General features: G+C 38.8%; 1 protein-coding gene across 1 annotated transcript in view; it reads right to left on the reverse strand.

Annotated features, from left to right (window-relative positions):
- Positions 1-12,546, reverse strand: part of cd81a (CD81 molecule a) — a 28,223-nt gene extending 15,677 nt beyond the window's left edge. The window contains exons 1-2 of the mRNA XM_044358087.1: positions 12,364-12,546; positions 2,554-2,668 (exon numbers count right to left, since the gene is read on the reverse strand). Of these exons, the coding sequence (XP_044214022.1) occupies positions 2,554-2,668; positions 12,364-12,429 (181 nt within the window). The 5' untranslated portion in view covers positions 12,430-12,546. The remainder of the gene's footprint in view (positions 1-2,553; positions 2,669-12,363) is intronic.
- Positions 12,547-18,303: the final 5,757 nt, after the last annotated feature.

An 18,303-nucleotide genomic window follows, 5' to 3' on the forward strand; every position in this document is an offset into this window, starting at 1 on the left:
CTGTTAGTCCTGGTCACAAGTTGCTGGTGAACTGGGCGAGGCGGGGCCGCCCCACTTCAACATGAACACATTTCACACCAGTTTACTATTCTCATGTCCAGGTTACTGACGGTCAGCTCGCCCACTTCCCTCCCTGAACGTCCTGTACTGTATTGTATGTGTGAGTCCGTTCAACGAGGCTGTGATTGATTAGACAATGCTCTGTAGAGCTGAAACAATTAGCTGATTAATTGATTAGTTGTTTAGCAAAATATGAATCTGCAACAGTTTTGATAATTGATTAATTAAAGCCAATTTGAAGACCTTTCACCTTGGACTCTGGGAAATTTTGAAACACCTTTTCACTATTTTCTCAAGTTTTGTAGACAATCAGTTAATCAAGAATAATAATAATAATGATAATGATGATGATAATGATTATGATAATAAAAATAAATTAATGGATAATCAAATAACCATTAGTTGCAGCCCTGCAGTTCAGTTTGGAAGAATCAATATTTATTCAGCTTTGGGGATCAGAACAACCAATCCTAAAATAAATGAGGAAAACAAACGTTACTATAAACTAGAGTGTTCGTCAGTGCCTGATCATCATGGCCGCCCACTTTCCACCACACATGGCTCTAAGGAAAACATTTAAGAGCATTTTAAAAATTCAAGACCTCTTCTGTTTGTGCAGCTGGTAATCCAGTCTAACTCAGTAAGCGGGCAATAAGGCAGCTGGTCAGGGAGGTGGTGACCAACAACCTACTGGCCACTCAGGGAGGCTTCAGAGCCTGCTGGCAGATGGACAGCCATCTCTGCAGCACTCTGTTAATCATGTCAAAGGCACATGACAATCTGCCAGGATGTTGCGATTATGCAATGCGGCATAAACATGGCAAAAGGTCACATTTCATGTTTCTGAAACCACCCTGAGATGATGAGTGCGTAACCCACCGGAAAGAAGAAATGTAAATATATGTTCATTGTGGCTAGGAGAGCACATCAGCACAACACGCCTGGCCCTGTAGTTAATTTTGAGGAGTTTAGAAATTCACTAATCTTACCCTCAACTAGTTTATAATGTGCTTGTTTGTACTGTATCTAATTTAATACCCACATGATGGGTCCCAAAAGTAATTTACAAAAGGCTCATCACTCATCAAAGTCACATATAGAATACCATCCATGATGTATTAGCTCTAATAAAAGTCACCTCTTATCTTAAAGGTATACTATGCAGGATTTGTCGGTTGGTGTTTGTAAACACACAGCATTCAAAGTTGGCCCCTCCTCCCCGGCTCAATGACTGAGCATGAGAGAGAGCATGAGAGAGAGCGTGAGAGAGAGCGTGAGCAGCAGCGGTCGAGCGAGCTAGAGAGTAAATGAAGAGAGGGAGCGGCGCTGTGAGAACAAAGCCGTGGATCAGATAAATAAAACCTTATTTCCTGATTGTTTCATGGCGGTTAGGCTATATTCTAAAACACACTCATGCCTCCACACATCTCTGCACAACCTTGTCCACTGTGGCTGCGTGTGTGTAGCTCAGCCCCGCCCACGAGTCGCCCAGACACTCAGAGTTGCAGCTGTTCATACATCCATGACACAGAGACAGAGAGCAGAGCGGAGCAGAGGAGAGACACGTAGAGAGCGATGTAACCTGGTTGCTATGCTATGAGTCCTGACCTCACACCCTGTCCGCTAGTATTGGCTGGGGGCTACACACCCACTGCCAAAAGGTTGACACCCAGAAGTGTCCTGAACACAGCAAAATAGAGGCAGAGGGCAGCGTCTCTGTAGATACATACACCACCACACACTTCTAGTGGGTCATACGTGATGATTGAGAAGGATCATTTTTGTATGAGTCTATACATTGTTTTTTAAGGGAAAATCCTGCATAGTATACCTTTAACTTATTAAAAATGAATATCCCATTCGTCTTATTCAACAGGGGCCTTATAGACCAAAGAGGATCCACTATTCTATCCATTAATAGTTAATGTTATTGTTTCACTGTTAGTTATTGCAGCACATTAAAGAAATGACACTGTGAAACTGTATTCAAAAACAAAGGAAATAATATGCCGATACTGGTTTCAAGTTAGAGGCACATATTTCCTTCTATTTCCTTCCTTCTAGTCTTCCTTCCTTCTCTATCTTGCATGAACTTGCTTTAAACTTGGACTCATTGATGAGGTCCCTTCACTGAGGGATATAGTAAAAGTTCAACTCATCTGAACTCAGTTTATTTGTCTTTGACCAAAATTACCTGCCAGGATGTATTATATATCAAAATTTGTTTTGAAATTCAGACCAAATGTCAGATCCTACCTGATACGACCACTGTACTGTTTTTTACGCTGTGGTTTAGTGTACAAAGTGCTGTGTTGTGTGGAAATAATGAAGATGAGCGCAAATGCCAGTAACACCATCATTTTCCATGTGAGAGAGGATAGAGTGTGGCAACAGATGCTTTTTGTTGCCACAAGGCTCTCTTAACGAAAGTTTCAGCAACAGATTTTCCACAACATAGACAGACAGTAAAGATGGTGTAGATGAGATACGTACTGATGTAGAAGGTGCTGGGGGCATGGGCTCCCTCAAATTCAAGTACCAGAAGACTGCTGGTCTGGGGATCATGTCTCAGCCATAGGGCCACGCCCAAGATTACACCTCCTGCAAGCTGCAACACACAACATGACACGTAGTTCCTTCAGTGCATCTCATTTCATTCGGTACATTGCATTGTGCTGGTTACATTTTTAAAGTCAATACTTTTTTGTTCACTTTCATATTTATTGGGCACATTCAGTGAGCTAAACAGTCCATCACACATGCCTGCAGGACACTATGAGCTGCCTGTGTTTTATATTTGCATGTTTTAATGACACTACAGATAAGGCCTGCTGCCATTTATTGCAAAACAGTCTTCCCTTAGCTGAAGTTAGTTTGTTTTCTTGGCAAAAGTTCGCTGAGAAGACAGATAGCCCTCTCATGTTTGTATGCTGAATATGAAGCTACTGCCAGCAGCCAGCTAACTTAAAACTAATGAACATGCTGTATCTCATTTGTTTCATCCATATGAAGTCTAAAACTGACAAACTGTAGTTTGATGGTGGGTTATGTGCTCCTACAACTATTTCTTGGCCAGGAACAGTTGCCATGCAACCAGCAGAGACTCACAGAAGTTACTGGAAATCAAGAAATTGTCCAGCTCATACCTGTCCAAACATTTGTTTTTTTACACTTTGTACAGATACAACAAATAAGTTAAATAATTAGTGAGCTTTACAGGTGCCGGTAGGCAAAGTTTGTTACATTTGGACAGAACCAGACTAGTTGTTCTCCCATTTCCAGTCTTTGTACTAAACTAAGTTAGCCAGCTGCTGACTTGATATCTAAAAGACAGACATGAGAGTGGCATCAATCTTCTCATCTAACTCTCAGAAACAAAGTGAATAAATGTATTCTCTGAAATGTTACACAATTTAACTTTATTTAAGTCAGTCAGGTGTGGTGCAGAAGGGATATTTTGAGTGTACATTTGACGACACAAGCAAGACACGTCTGTGAAACCCTTTGTTTTTTTTCTTACTTCCTCCACTGCCCAATTTCCTGGGGGAAACCCTGCACACACTGCGATGTGTAACTTTGCTATATAAATATATTGTTCTCCAGGTTGGTTTATATTGACATAAGCCTTCCCCAGGCCTTTTTGTTTTACCCAGGACAAAGAAATCCTAAATATAACCGGAGTTAGCATATACCTCAGCAGGCACACAGGAACAAGCACCAGCACACATACGGCAGCAGTAAAATAAACCACTGACGGACAGAACCAACACCCTTCCCCTCAACATGAGTTTGGATCTAAACGTCTGCATCTTTTAATATATTTGAAAAAAATGTCCTTCTTCTTTCCTGTGACAAAAACAGAATATTTAAACTAAACTAGCTTCTGTGAATAGATTTTTACCAAAACAGGCTCAGCGCTCTTACTCCCTCCCATCCTCCTCCTCTCTTAGTGATCTCCATTCCACAGCTGAGGACAGCTGCTGCCTAGCAACCAGATCAACACCATTACTGCCAAGAGTGCAGAAATTCAACACAACCACACAACCACATACACACACACACACACACACACAGAATTACTAACTTTAAGTTAACCTCTACCGCCTTACCACGTGAATTACCACTGAGATGAGTCACTGAAATGCAAGAGGGTTAAATAAAACATGTTTATACAGATTCCTGAGAGGCTTTAGTTTACAGTGTTTAGATGATGAATAGAAGGAGAACTCTGTTGAAATTCATCAATTTTAAACTCTGGCTGGGATGTGACCAGGGTCTGAAATTAACACCCCCCAAGCGCCAAATGCGGGTAGATTTTCTGTTTGACGAGTAAATCTCAGAAGGCCACATTGGCGGGTAAATATTTGTACCGAAATAGTCATGCAGTAAAATATCTGGCATGATGGCTTGGAGGAAATTACTCAGGTTTGTCCCTATACAGTGTAGACACGTGTAAAATGTGTTTTTTTACACGCTTCTAAACAGTGCCACGAAACTGTAGGAGATGGTCTGAGGCGAAGGAGTGCCGACCACAGACTGTCTCGAGCACTCCTAGTTTTGTGGATCTACTGGATTTTTTCATCTACCAATCCCTTTGGCAGGTGAGTCAAGAAGTTCATTTTCAAACACTGGATGTGATCGAGGCTGGAGCAGCCCAGCTACTGCTGGAGCACAAAGACAGTCCTGGTCCCAGGTTAGCCACAGTTTCAAGGGCAGCAGTGCAAAGGGATGTGACTCCCAAACACAACCACCAGTACAGCTATGAGAAAGAAAGTATTTCATCACAAATCCATGAGATGGCTTTTGAGCCGTAATTATGGGATCTGGGATGTTAGAGTCAGAGGTGCAGGCGGCTTCTGGAGAGACTACAAATCTTGAACTGTCTCAGAACAATTTTAGAGGAGAATCACTTAAACTCAGATGAAATTCAACAGGAGAAGTTAGAACTGGACTCACATCTCACCCAGAGCAGACAAAAAGGCTCAACTATTGATTGAGTAGTTAAGTAGAGCTGAAACAATTAGACAATAAGTGGATTGACAGAAAAATAATCTGCAACCATTTTGGTAATAGATTTCTTCATTTAAGTATTTTTTTTGTTTTTTCTATGACAGTAAACTGAATATCACTGGCATTTTACATATTTATATTACTGATAATGAAAATAATTGTTAGTTGCAGCCATATAATAAAGTAGTATAGACTAATAGCAAGGTTTTTTTGTAATAAACCTATTTCACAGCAGACACTTTGACATATAATGGTAGAAAAACCTCAGCTCATCATTAATACTGTTAGTTATGTTTATGTTGAAATGTCTGCTGTGAGAGAGGAGTATTAACAAGATTAAGTAGGAATCCACATAATAAGCAAGAGCGTAAGTGCGTTCTATTTGTTCAATCCACACTGACAACGACCGCACCTACATTCATCGTCTCTGTCCACAGAAGCAGAAGTCTGTCTGCAGAAGCAGAAGTTCCTGGGAAGCTGAGAGGACAGCGGCCAGACGGAATGCCCCCACCAGACTGACTGACAGCAGAAATTTACTGAACCAAAATAGTTTTCATGTCGGCTACACAGGAAGAAATCAACAGTGTTTGTATTTATTGATTCATTGATTTTATTTCCCACCGTAGCGAGTGAGGAGAATCTGCCTACATTGAAACTGGTAGCTCACAGCCAGACCGGGAGCCTTGATCAATCAATATAGATACAGTTTGAATCACATAAACATTGAAACACATATACAATGGGATATTTGTGTGATTTAAACAACTGTCTGTGCAGAGTACACTTCACTAAACGCGACAGAAATAGACTCAGAGCATAAAAAAAAAAAAATCGCACGTGTTTCGGAGTCAGTATGGATTAATGTATTTAATAAAATGGAAGCGAATCTGTTCCATGAAACGAGTGACAAACATCAAAAACGCTTCTGAAAACACCTTCTATGTGAATCGGCCATAAGAGTCTACAGCCACGCTAGCAGCTCTGTGAAGCTCTACAGCAGCACAGTGGTGCTTTGAGCCAAGTGCTGATGTCATATTGCGAACATGCTCAAAATGACAACACTAACATGCTGATGTCAAAGCAGGAATAACGATTACCATGCTCACCATCTTAGTCTGGCATGTTAGCATGCGCATATTTGCTTACTTAGCACAAAATACAGTACAGCTGAGGCTGATGGGGAAGTCAACATATTTGCAGGTATTGGACAAAGTATTGGACAAATTGAAATCTTGACCAGATGACATTGCTAGCTGAAAAGTCAGAAATCAATGTTATTACAGTTCATCTTGAGGGTGAGATGAACATCTGTACCGAATTTCAGGGCAATCCATCCAATATTTGTTGAGATATTTCACTCAAAACCTCAAATGTCAACCTCATGGTGGCGCTAAAGGAAAAGTGAGGGGATCACCAAGGTCAGTAGGATTCATCTTCTGGGGACCATTGAATATTTGTTGACATATTTCAATATGGACCAAAGTGGCAGACCTTCAGACCGACTGACCAACATTGCCACAAACAAAGCCATGCTACTAGCATTGGGATGTCACATTTCTACGTAAATGAGTTCATCTTGTTTTAAATTACATGTCCACACAGGCGTTTTCACTTGTTTTTCTTAATTAGACCTCCACAGGAATGTGTTGGTGTGTACAAACTGTGCTCCTTGACATCTCCCTAACCTCCCTGTTACTTCTGCTGCACTTATTACACCTATATCATTCTTTTTAGTAGATAAAGTTTGGTGGCTCAGTAGCCTTTCAACATACATCAACAAGCTTGACTTTATTGTTGTCGTTGGCTGGGTATATCCACTGTCCAAATTCTGTTTTTCCAACACAAAATGTTCTGCTCATTGGATGTAGGCTATTATAAGTATTGGACACCAATACTTTCATGAGGACACCCTGAGTGATAAAATGCCAACTGTTGAATCAAGTACAACTTAACTGACTTGACTCTGTGTTGTAGACCTTATCGCTCTATTGAAGTCTGTTGAAACATATTTTCTCCATCAGCGTCTTGCTATGAACAATGGGTTTCAACATGACCACAGTTTCTTGCCAAAGTTAGAGCAGTTTGGGTTCTTTCACAAGACAAGATTTCCATCTGTGCCCTTGCTGTTGTTTGTTGTTTGAAGGGAAAAAGGACTCAGACGCGAAAAACGTGATGTCAGGTACTCATGTGCCCCAGTCAGGGACAATCACTGTTGATTGTTAAGTGTTCAATATGTAGTTATAGAGAAATACTTAAGATTTGAAATCAGGTTTTCAAGATTGTTTTTCGAGATTGTTTCAGCTCCAACTGAAATACTTTTTTTGTTGGGAACTAGGAAATACTGGGATGTTAAAATGACCACAATATGAACAGCATTTTCCTTGGGACACGTCCTACTCATCACAAGATTTATTGTATGTACGCTACTTTTTTCATTCTGTTGTTGGAATTTTTACACTCAAATCAGATGTCAGACTGTTCAAATCTTACATATGCATGTATTTTATTAGAATAAAATGTCCTCTTTTTATTAGATCAAGACTTAGAGACAGGAGGACATACTACAATCACAGAGTTATACTGGAAGCTAGATTGGTAGCTCATAGGTTAACATTAGTATAACTGCAGATAGGCCCCATTTTCAGTGACTGATAACATTTTTGGCCTTGTATGTCGAAGACACAAGCAAACCATCTGTTGCTCATTCAGCCACTGCATTCGGTGTCACACATTCCACACAAAGAAAACTGTGTAAACACACGGGTCAGCATCATCATGTTTACTGCCGCCTGCTGTCACAAAAGAGAGGCGGCTGACAGTGTGGGCTTATCTTGCTCCTTCTGAGCAAAACCTAAGATTCATGATAATATCAAGCCAGTTCTAGACAGACAGGAAAAAACACAAATCAATAGCTCCGACTCAGTTCTCACACTTAATGCCTCTCAAGATGGAAGCGCGACTTATAGATGAGGGTGAAACTCTGAAATTGTCTCAAACATCATCAAGTGTAAGATAAGCACAGCCAAAGTGTCCCCGCCAGCCCTCCCTCTAGGGTCTATTTCTGCCCGTTGCCCAGAGTGCAGGGGGTTGTAAAATGCTAGGCATGCTGGAGGACGGGTGTGGGGGATGGGGTGTGGTCTGCAGTTCCCATAAGACTCCTAAACCACCACAGAGAGGCTTGCCTCCCACCCCCCACTCCCTCTGTAACCTCTTAACCCTCTCAGTGTCCGGTGTGATTTATGGAAACAGGAGGTCTCATTTTTTTTTAAAGAGCCAGCCTCCACAGCCGGCTGCTGAACGACCGCACATCACAGTCAAAGCGTCTCTTCAAATGGACTGAACTTGTCAGCCCCGACAGATCCATTCACAAAGCTCTTTAGAGCAGCCAATAAAACTAAAAGGGCTAAAGTGGGCTATGTGTTAAAAAGAGAGGAGGAGCCACAGAGATGCTGTAATGCACTTAAAGTACTCGTAATGCATCATATTATAGTCACTTTTCAGGAGTGTTACCAACACTGCATATCAGGAACTGTTTCATACTTGATCTCAGCGTCATACATCCTACTGCATCCTGTTTCCCTATCGTTGTTTTTCCATCATTACAATTGATTGCGTTCAAAAATGTTTTAACGCCTTACACCAGAGCTGTCAAAAATGTGTACACTACATGTGGCCAAAAGAATTTCCTACAATGGAATCCAAATTAAGATATGTCTTTAAAACACAATAAGATATATTCCATATTTACAAATCTCCTTGGTGTCTCAACACAGCTGGCTAACAATAAAAATAACCTGTATCCTCAATTCTCTGATGTAACTTTTTACAAATGGAACTGGAAACAGAACTGCAAAAACACATAAAAATGATCAAAAGGATAGATTTGAATTTATTTTTCTGGCAAAACTGTTGTCACTACGTCCATCATTTTGTATCCCAAAGTTCTTAATGCAATAAATCAAGAGTTATGTGTAACTACAGTTATGTGAATATGGAGGACTACCAGAGATGATTTGTAATATCTGGATGAAGTACAACATCATGATGACAGAAACTAGGGAAGTATGTCCAAGATAAACTAAATGGAAACATCTTAGTTTAGCCTATTAGCATGCTAACATTTCCTAATCCGCACAAAGTACAGCCGATGCTGACGCAATGTCATTAGTGTTGCTGTTATCTGGTCAAAAACCTAGTAAGTACTGGGCAAACAAGGGAAACAGAGGAAAGGTCAATGGACTATCAAAGTCATCATGATTCCTGTGGGCACCATGGACATGTGTACTAAATGTTGTGGCAATCCATCCAATAGTTTTGAGAAAGTTCAGTCTGAACAAAAGTGGAGGACCAACCAACCACTTACAGATTCCTGTAAAACTGATCAGTGCTACACTAAATCCATTCTGTTGGAAGCTCGTAACCCTAAAGGTAATCAATTCTAACCAGCAAAAAGAGTAGATCCATATGTTCATTGTGTTTTAAGTAGTGAGAGATTTGGGGATTCTAGGAACAAAACATTGCCTTATGGCAGATTAATTGGTCTCTGCTTCCCAAACTGGTTACTATTGCAGACAAAGGTATTTTATTACAAAGGAAACCCATAAATGTGGTATAATTACATTTCAATGTAGAGATAAATCCTTTGTTTATTTGGCTGCATGCTATTTGGTGATATAACTGAGTTTGATTTCTATTTAGCCTGAAGAAGAAACACTGATTTCATGTGAATACCTACTTTCTTTGCATGAACTAAAAAAAGATACAGTTGGATCCCAGAGATACCCATCGTGGCTGGTAGTGAAGACAAAGTGGTTTTTTGTCTTTATTATGGACTCAATAGTTAATTTCACTTCTGCTACTTTGTGTCTTGGTGGCACTTATGAGAATTGCAGTTTTATTAAGATGATATTAAAGTTTGAACGAGTAATTGAATAGACGCACTTGCTTATTGAGTCGCCTTCTGGAAGTAAGTTAATGTAACTCTTTGAAGTTCAGAAAGAAAAAGGCCCCTGTTCTTTCCACAGTGAGATTTACTGCCTGTTATCTATGTTAGATAAAGCTGGTACCACAGTTTTATTATTAACTCTCTGGTCCCTGAACAGTCAGACTGAGGAAAACTGCAGCAACTGGAATAAAGAGCCTATTGCTCTCTTTTCAACACTATCACTTTAGTTGTCATTCATCATTGATAACGGCAATCAGGGGCAAATGGTCATCAGGGGTAACAGCATTTCCTATTGGGCCAGCTGTGAGTCTACCAACATCAATATGAAAACTAAAAAAAACTGTACCTTATAGTTCCTGCAAAAGGTTTAAAATGACCATTAACTAGGCTGACCATGACAATCTTTCAAAATTGTTCAAATGATTAATATTATAACCGACAATACTGAGCATTGTTTTGAACACCATCTAAAACCCATTTTCTATTGATTTATTGTAGTAATTACATTTTTATGTGGCACGTCTCATACAAATTAATACAAAACAATGTGGTTTAAAAGTATTTTCTTAAATCAGAAAAGAAAAGCAAAAGTAGGAACATAAAAAAATAATTAAAAAAGAGACATTTAATAATAAGTCAATAATAATTACTGGACATGACGAAACAAGAGAAAAAAAATCAAAGTTGAACCAATTATTCAAGTAGTCGATTGACAGACAATGAATCAGCAATAATTTTTCATAATTATTTGTTACAGCTGTATATCTTTTGGTTTTGGAAAGAAACACCAATGCAAATGTCTCAATAACGAACCACAATACAATGAGTTCAAATTACATGGAACAAATATTGAAAGCTAACACCTACAAACTCTCAGCACTTATTTGCTGATAAAGCTACGTATTATAACATCTTCCAATGTCTCAAGACTCTATCTGCAAAGAATCAGGAGCAGAAAGCAAGTCTGTACCAGAGTGATACTGTTTATCTGCAATCAACACTTTTGCTTTCATTCAAAAGCTCGTATGGAAGATGGCACATTTAAAATGAATACAAATGATGATCATGGCCAAACAAAGTCATTACAGTTGGCCTCTATGATCTCTATCTATTAATTATTCCGTTATTGCAGTAGCCTCAGGAGTGACGTCAGTAACCGGCCACAGCCCCGACAGCTCTGAGATGCTTTCTACTGGTGGATACTTAAGAGAAGCAGAAACAAAACATCTCTGAGCAGAGCACTCTCTCACTGAGTGAAACTCACTGTTAAGACAGATTTCTCATTTCTACTCTTCAGTTTTGATTTGTCATTTTGTGAGTTAAGTCCTCCAGTAAACATACTGAATAAAAGTGGTGAATCTACAAGGTGTGATTAGCAGGGACTTCTCCAATTACTTTTTGACTCTCATAGGGTATAACTGCTGAATAAAAAAAAAAAAAAAAACCTAAGGAAAAAACGTACGAAAGTAAATGAAAATCAGTGAAGGAGCAGTTTGAGTGCAAACTTCGCAGCGGCTCTTACACAAGGAGTAAAAAAACTAAACACCCAGAAATGTTTCCATGATCCATCACCCAACACAAGGCCTTGACTCACCAAATGGAAACCACCACACACACACACACACACACACACACACACACACACACACACACACACACACACACACACACACACACACACACGTTGGGTGGAGGATGTAATCCAAACAAAGCCAGTCTCCTGCCGCCCAACATCTAACGGTGGAGCATCACAAGCCGAGCAGAAATGTGTCGACATGCTTCTTCAGCTGCTGAAAGTAAACTCAAATTTGATTGTAAAGTATTGAACTTTCAGCTTTATATCACAGCAAATCACAACTATTGGTTGAGATGATCTTCATGCAGTCTTCATATGGTCTACATGTGGTCTACATGTGGTTACAGACCCCTTTTTCTCCGTTTCATTGAATTCTTCCTCTCACTTTAAGATCTGAGGTGACTACTGAGCCATGTTGTGTTTTGTCTCGTATAAACTACATATAGGCTGATGAACCAGCCCGTGGGTGTGTGTTGTAGTTACGTAAATTAACCACACATGTCATTTTGTATCAATTCATTTGATTATCCTAATTTCACCGCAATCCACCCTGGAGGTAGAAAACTGTCACGCGGGTATTGTAGAGGTATAAAGGCGCTAAATGTGAGATGTGACGTACATGTTGTTGGTTTCATTCATGATAGACCAGCAGCCGAAACGAACCAGATCCGTTAAAGACATAGAGGAGGCGGCGCTGCGCCACACACACACACACACACACACACACACACACATAAACACACTCACAATGAGGTGAAAAGAGGCTGCTTACCCAGAAGATGAAGTTGAAGAAGAAGAGCATGTACTTGATGCATTTGGTGCAGCCTTCGACCCCCATGGTGGTCCGTCAGACAGAAGATGTGGCGCAGAGTTAACGGGATGGTGTCGGCAGCGTGTGACTAGCTGGAGCTCAACTGAGGATCTAGATCTCAGTTCGGAGACAGAGGCAACACCCAGCTCCTCCCTCCCGCCCTCACTGCAAACCAGAACATCCCCGTTATAATCCAGCCCGACAACACAACACTTCCCGTCTCAGCCTTCAGAATAAAACCCATATTTGAAGGACGAGTTCACTGTTTTTCAAGTCTGTTTTTACAGTCAGTTGTTTTTTTATGTTTATGTTTTATGTTTTTCTAGCTGTTATCATTCCTCCTGTTCATATTGACCATTAGAAGATCCCTTCATAATGCACTTATAATGTAAGTGATGGGGAATCCACAGTCCTCCATTTGAGCAAAAATGTATTTAAACGTTTATCTGAAGCTAATATGAAGCTTCAGACGTCGAAATAAGTCAAATCAAGTAGTTATATTTCAATGTTAGTCTTTTTAGTGCCAAAATCCCTCTTTTTGTTACTATACTTCCACCACATTTGATGCTAAAAAGAAAGTAAATGTGGCAGATATCCACTTGATATGACTAACTCAGACTGCTGAAGCCTCATATAAGCTCCACATCAACTTTTAAATGCATTTTTGCACAAAATGACTGTGTGGACACACTGTGGATTTTGGCCTCCATCACTTACATTGAAAGCGCATTTGAAGGGGATCTTTTGATGGCCAGTATGAACAGGAGGAATGATTACAGCGAGGAAAACCTCTTTCACTGTTCATATGGACACGTGACTGTTGTTTTAAGACACACTTGATAAATTGTGAATCTGTCCTTTAACAACGTGCTTCAACATTTTTGCCCTGATTAGGTATCTGTGCTTCAGTTCAGCTGCTGTTCTGTCTCTCTGTAAATTGTTTTTCTCAAAACATTTTAGCTCAGCAAATCTCTCAGTGTGAGGTGGAGTTGCATGGAGCCGTTCCAGCCAAAATAATTGAACTGAAGCAATAAATAAAAGCAATAACTTGGCAGCAGAATAAGCTGGAAACTCAACAATGACACAGTATCATCTTGTAATGTTGTTGTAGTGAACATGTTAGCAAACAGCTGCCTTTTACATATACAGCAGACACATCATTCATTTGGAGTTGTGATTCTGTCCATCTGAAAAATGTAAGTATATTCACTCTCCTTTTAGCTCTGGTTTAGTCTCCACAAATTGTGTAAAATATCTGGTTTAGCCGCTAAATGTTCCACTACATTCAACAGTGAGTCACTAACTTTGTCTGTCATTTGGTTCTGGGCAGTTTGTTTGCGGTAGACTTATGAATTTTATTTGCTCTGAACAGCTGCTGCTGTTTGAAAAAGGTTTGATGAGATGCAGTGAGACTGAACCAGATCAGTAAAGTTGAGGTTGTAAAACCAAAACAAGGAGCTGGAAGACACTAAAAAGGGAAGTACAGAGCGATGCAAAACCTTTCATTTCGCTTATTTATATATACATTAATATATCCATTAAGCTTTATAGAAAAAAATGTAATGATAAAAATAAACAATATGATTTTAAAATTGTAATTTTAATAGGGTAAGTCAAATAATAAGACAGTATTTCATAACAAATTTTGATGGTAATATTTTGTGTCATTTATCTGCCTATTTGAATATTATTTATATCAATATTAACATACTTTTTATTATATATTATATTTTACATGAAACTAAAATTATAATATGCATTATACATACAATACATTAAATTAAATTGTTGTTGTTGTTGTGTTAATACTTCATTAAAATGGATTAATAACTGTATTATCTTTGCTGGTTCTTTCTGTTGTGTGTTTTCAGTAATGTATCAAACTGGCTCCCCAAAATCACAAAGTACATCCTGAAATTATTTTCAAGCTCCAGTATTAACTTGTGAAATTCTAATTAGTGACATAGTAACATAGTAATTAGTTACTATATATAACTAATTATTATATTACTATATCACTAATTACTGCTTGAAGGCAGTATTGAGCAGAGCGAATGTTCACAAGGAATTTTAAAACATGAGTCACACTCATGTGTAAGGTGAGTTTTTCACTCCAACAGGATGACAGATGAAATAAAATGCACACAAACAATTTGTACTTGGTGTGGTAAGTCTTTTAAATTCTTACAATTATAGCAATGTATTACTTATGATATACTATATGATCGTTTTTACATACAAAGTAATAATTATGAGCTACATTAACATTTTGAGAGGCTGAGTCATAAATCTGACCCACCCGTCTGGCAATGGAGTGCAACCTGTTCAGTGTTTCCTACAAACTTAGCCAGAAAATATCAATGTACTATATATGGGTTGGTTTTTTTTTCTTATATTTTGCAATAAACACTTACAGATTCCTATAAATAAATCCTATAATTTATGGTGGATATTTGTGGATTTCTTTAAAAACAACTACATTAGCTAGAGTTTCATGCCTTATTTGTCTTGTATTATGGAGGGTGACATATAATGTAGGGATATCTTTTAATTGAAGTTTTTATTTTCCCACAATGCCACATTATGGCATTTGATTTTGAAGGACAAATGCTCATGTTTCAGAAGTATCTCTAGCTAAGTGTGAAATCTTGACAGACCTGCTTAGACTAGCCTCAGCTCTCTGTCTCTGCCTGTTTTTCTTTTCATTTTGCCAGATTAACATGATAATGAACAGTTAAATGACCATTGAGTTACAGCGAGTATGAGGGAGGCTATAGGAATGATATGATTTATATATTGGTTTTAGAGATTTAATTGATAAGTGGGATTAGTTATGTCAATAAACTGGCTTCAGTGAGCTGGCTCATGTCTTTCTTTTTTAAGATTTGGCCTGAAAGTATATTTTCAGAGAAATTTATTTTCTCCTTTTTCAAATGATTTAAGGTGCAAGGTCAAGCAGGTCTTAAATCTGTGGGATCAATCAGGGCAGAAAGTTGGCCCCAGTCAGTAATTTGCTATTAACAGAGACCCTCATGGCACTATTGGCTGGGAACAGAACTTCAAAATGTTTCACTTTTACTTTTCACATTCGTTTTTACTTTCTATACTATTTCAGGCTTTGATTCTACTCTCAGAATAGTTTCAGAGCTACTCATTTGGTCAAAGTTCCATGTTTTTTATTTATCTGGGGAAGTTCCACTGTGAGGAAGTCACCCTTATAACACTCTGATCACATAGTTACACTGGTGCAACTGGAAGTGCAAGGCAGTGATGATGAGAGGGAAGCCCCCAATCCTGATTTACTTTGCAAGCCGAGGACATTCTGGTCACAAGATCACTTCTCTAACTTTGGGCCACCACTGCCCTTATTTCAGTTTACATTTCAATCATTTTAATTAATGACCTTGAAGGAATTTCTGTAACCTACAAGTAAAATCTGATTAGACATACTGTACATTTACATTAAGTTTGTTGAAACAGTTGAGAAATTAAATTTTTGATTTAAGTTTCTTTGGACAGATTCAACATGACCTGCCAGTATCATCACAGTTAAAGACATTAAAGTATAAACTGGTGAGTGATCAAGGTAAAATGTATGTGGTCAACCCTTGTTAAAAAACACTGTACCCAGCTGCTTGAGAAAATTGTTATTATCGTTATTTTCGTGTTTTTTTATTTTCATTTTATTGACAGTCGAAAGTCTACAGACATGCTATAATCGAACAGACATGCTATAATCGACTCTGTGCTGATACATAGAGGTTGGGACTTTATTAGATTATTGGCTATGAATTAAAAGTCTTAGTCTCAGAAGTCTTACAAAAAGAACTTTTACCTCTTTCTAGCTTTTTTACAACCATAACACAAGCCTAAGCAGCAAATGGAACTGGTTCAATTGTCATGTGACCTTAATATAGAAGTCTGGTCACCTAGGCTTTATTTCCACCTGGTGTTTACATGTGATCTGTATCTGGATACATTATCTGGATAATGGCATCTGATCCACGGGCCGTTGCATTTATACTTGGTATTAGTGTTTTCATTGTCTTCATTCTCAGATCTCGATTCATTGTGATCAGATCTCAATATGCAGATAGTTAGGTGGACAAAAAACTTGGTGCGTCTTAGGTCAAGGGACACAATGTCATGGATGGGTGTCATTCATTTTATTCAAGGGAATAAAGCTAATAGCTAATAGCTAATAGCTAGCTATTTCTACTACTTGTAGCATTTATTGGGCTTGCTTAAGCTGGCAGGAGGAGGCAGAGTGACCTTTCAACTTGCTGGGTTAGGTTTTCTTAAGAGTTTGGCCACACTGTACAGATTGCATTTACATCTGGTGTCAAGCGTCAGATATGAATGCCCCCCTGATCTTTCTCTGGCTGTCCACTGACTGCCGATCAATGATTTTTACCCCTTCCCAATCAATGCTGTGACCATCAGCTGTTCACAGGCAGCTGATGTCTGTTTCCAGGATCCCTGCTGTGTCACCGATGTAGTGTTCCCCCTAGCTGTCACATGTGATGTCATACACCATACCAGTTACATACCAGTTTTCCTCTCCAGGGGGATCCTAAAGTGTTGAACGGTTATTCCAATCACATATGTAAGGGAGCCTCACTGGTTGATTTAGCAGTGTCTTTAATGGTCTTAAGCCAGGGTATGTTTCTCATCATTCACTCCTTGTATCTGTTGGCCCTGAGTGTCACTCAGACATGCTGCACCTCCCTCTCTCTATCTAGTTTTTGACTCAACCCTTAATAAATAATAATAAAGGATGTGTTTCTGAACCTTAACATTGACTGTAGGTTATTAAGTCATTATTATTTAAAGTTATAGAGAAATACTTAAGATTTGAAACCAAGTTTCAGAAGATTTAATATTTTTTCACCATAATTGTATTCCTGACAATGTGGGGAAGACATTGAAAAACAAAACAGTTAAATAAAGAAATGTGGAAAAAAATAAAACACAGTTTTTCATGGTTAGTCAAACTTTTCTTTGTGGGGGCGGGGCTGGGCTGAGGGAATTTGGACTCATGCCCGTAGTATTTCTAAAATCCTGGCAATGGCCTTGGCTTAAGCAACCGTAATCAGGGTGACTGTGAGCAGTTGCACATGTTCGGACTGCACATAAATACAGACTATCTGAATGAACCATTTGATGATCTAAATTACAATATATTGTGTGTAGTGTGTAACAGTTCCTTGGGAATTAATTTACCTTTAGTGTTGTGTTTTTCTGCATTTGTTACTTGAAATTTAGTGGGAGCTGTTTTGTTTAACTGTAATTTTGATAACTGTCTTGAAACAAACATTTTTGTGTATAATGGCAGTTATAACATAAAACTCTCCAGAGAAACAAAAAAAAAGTGGTAAGACCTCTGGACCAGTGTGATATTGATGGTTCATAGGTTTGGTTATGAAAGAAGTAACTTGTCTGCTATTGTACTTCTGGTATTGTACTTTATCTATTATTACAGTTCCCCACTGGGTCTGTGAGTTGAGATACACACCTACAAAGTAACCACAAGAGGGTGGTACTCAGCTGTAATGCACACAGTTGCAGGCCTCCTGAAGGTTGCTGCACACAGGATGGAGAGCAGTCAGTGGAGTAGACACAGTGTCTTCAACAGCCATGCAATCTAGTGCAATTTCATTCCACAGAAATGCAGTAAATACTACCTTTGTGAAGCTATGAAGTAAATAATGTTCAAATGTATTTAGAGTATTGGAGAGTGAAATGTTGTTGCACTTTAAATTGTAAGTTGTACTTTATATTTTGTCCACTTGTTCCTTTGTGCAAGGTGAGTGTTGAATTATATGTCTATTTCACTGATTCTTTAAAGGATAAGGCTGGTATTATTCTATATTTTTCTTATTTTCTTTCCTGTGAAAAGAC

The sequence above is a fragment of the Thunnus albacares genome, chromosome 1 (assembly GCF_914725855.1).
Source record: "Thunnus albacares chromosome 1, fThuAlb1.1, whole genome shotgun sequence".
Classification (NCBI taxonomy): Eukaryota; Metazoa; Chordata; class Actinopteri; order Scombriformes; family Scombridae; genus Thunnus; species Thunnus albacares.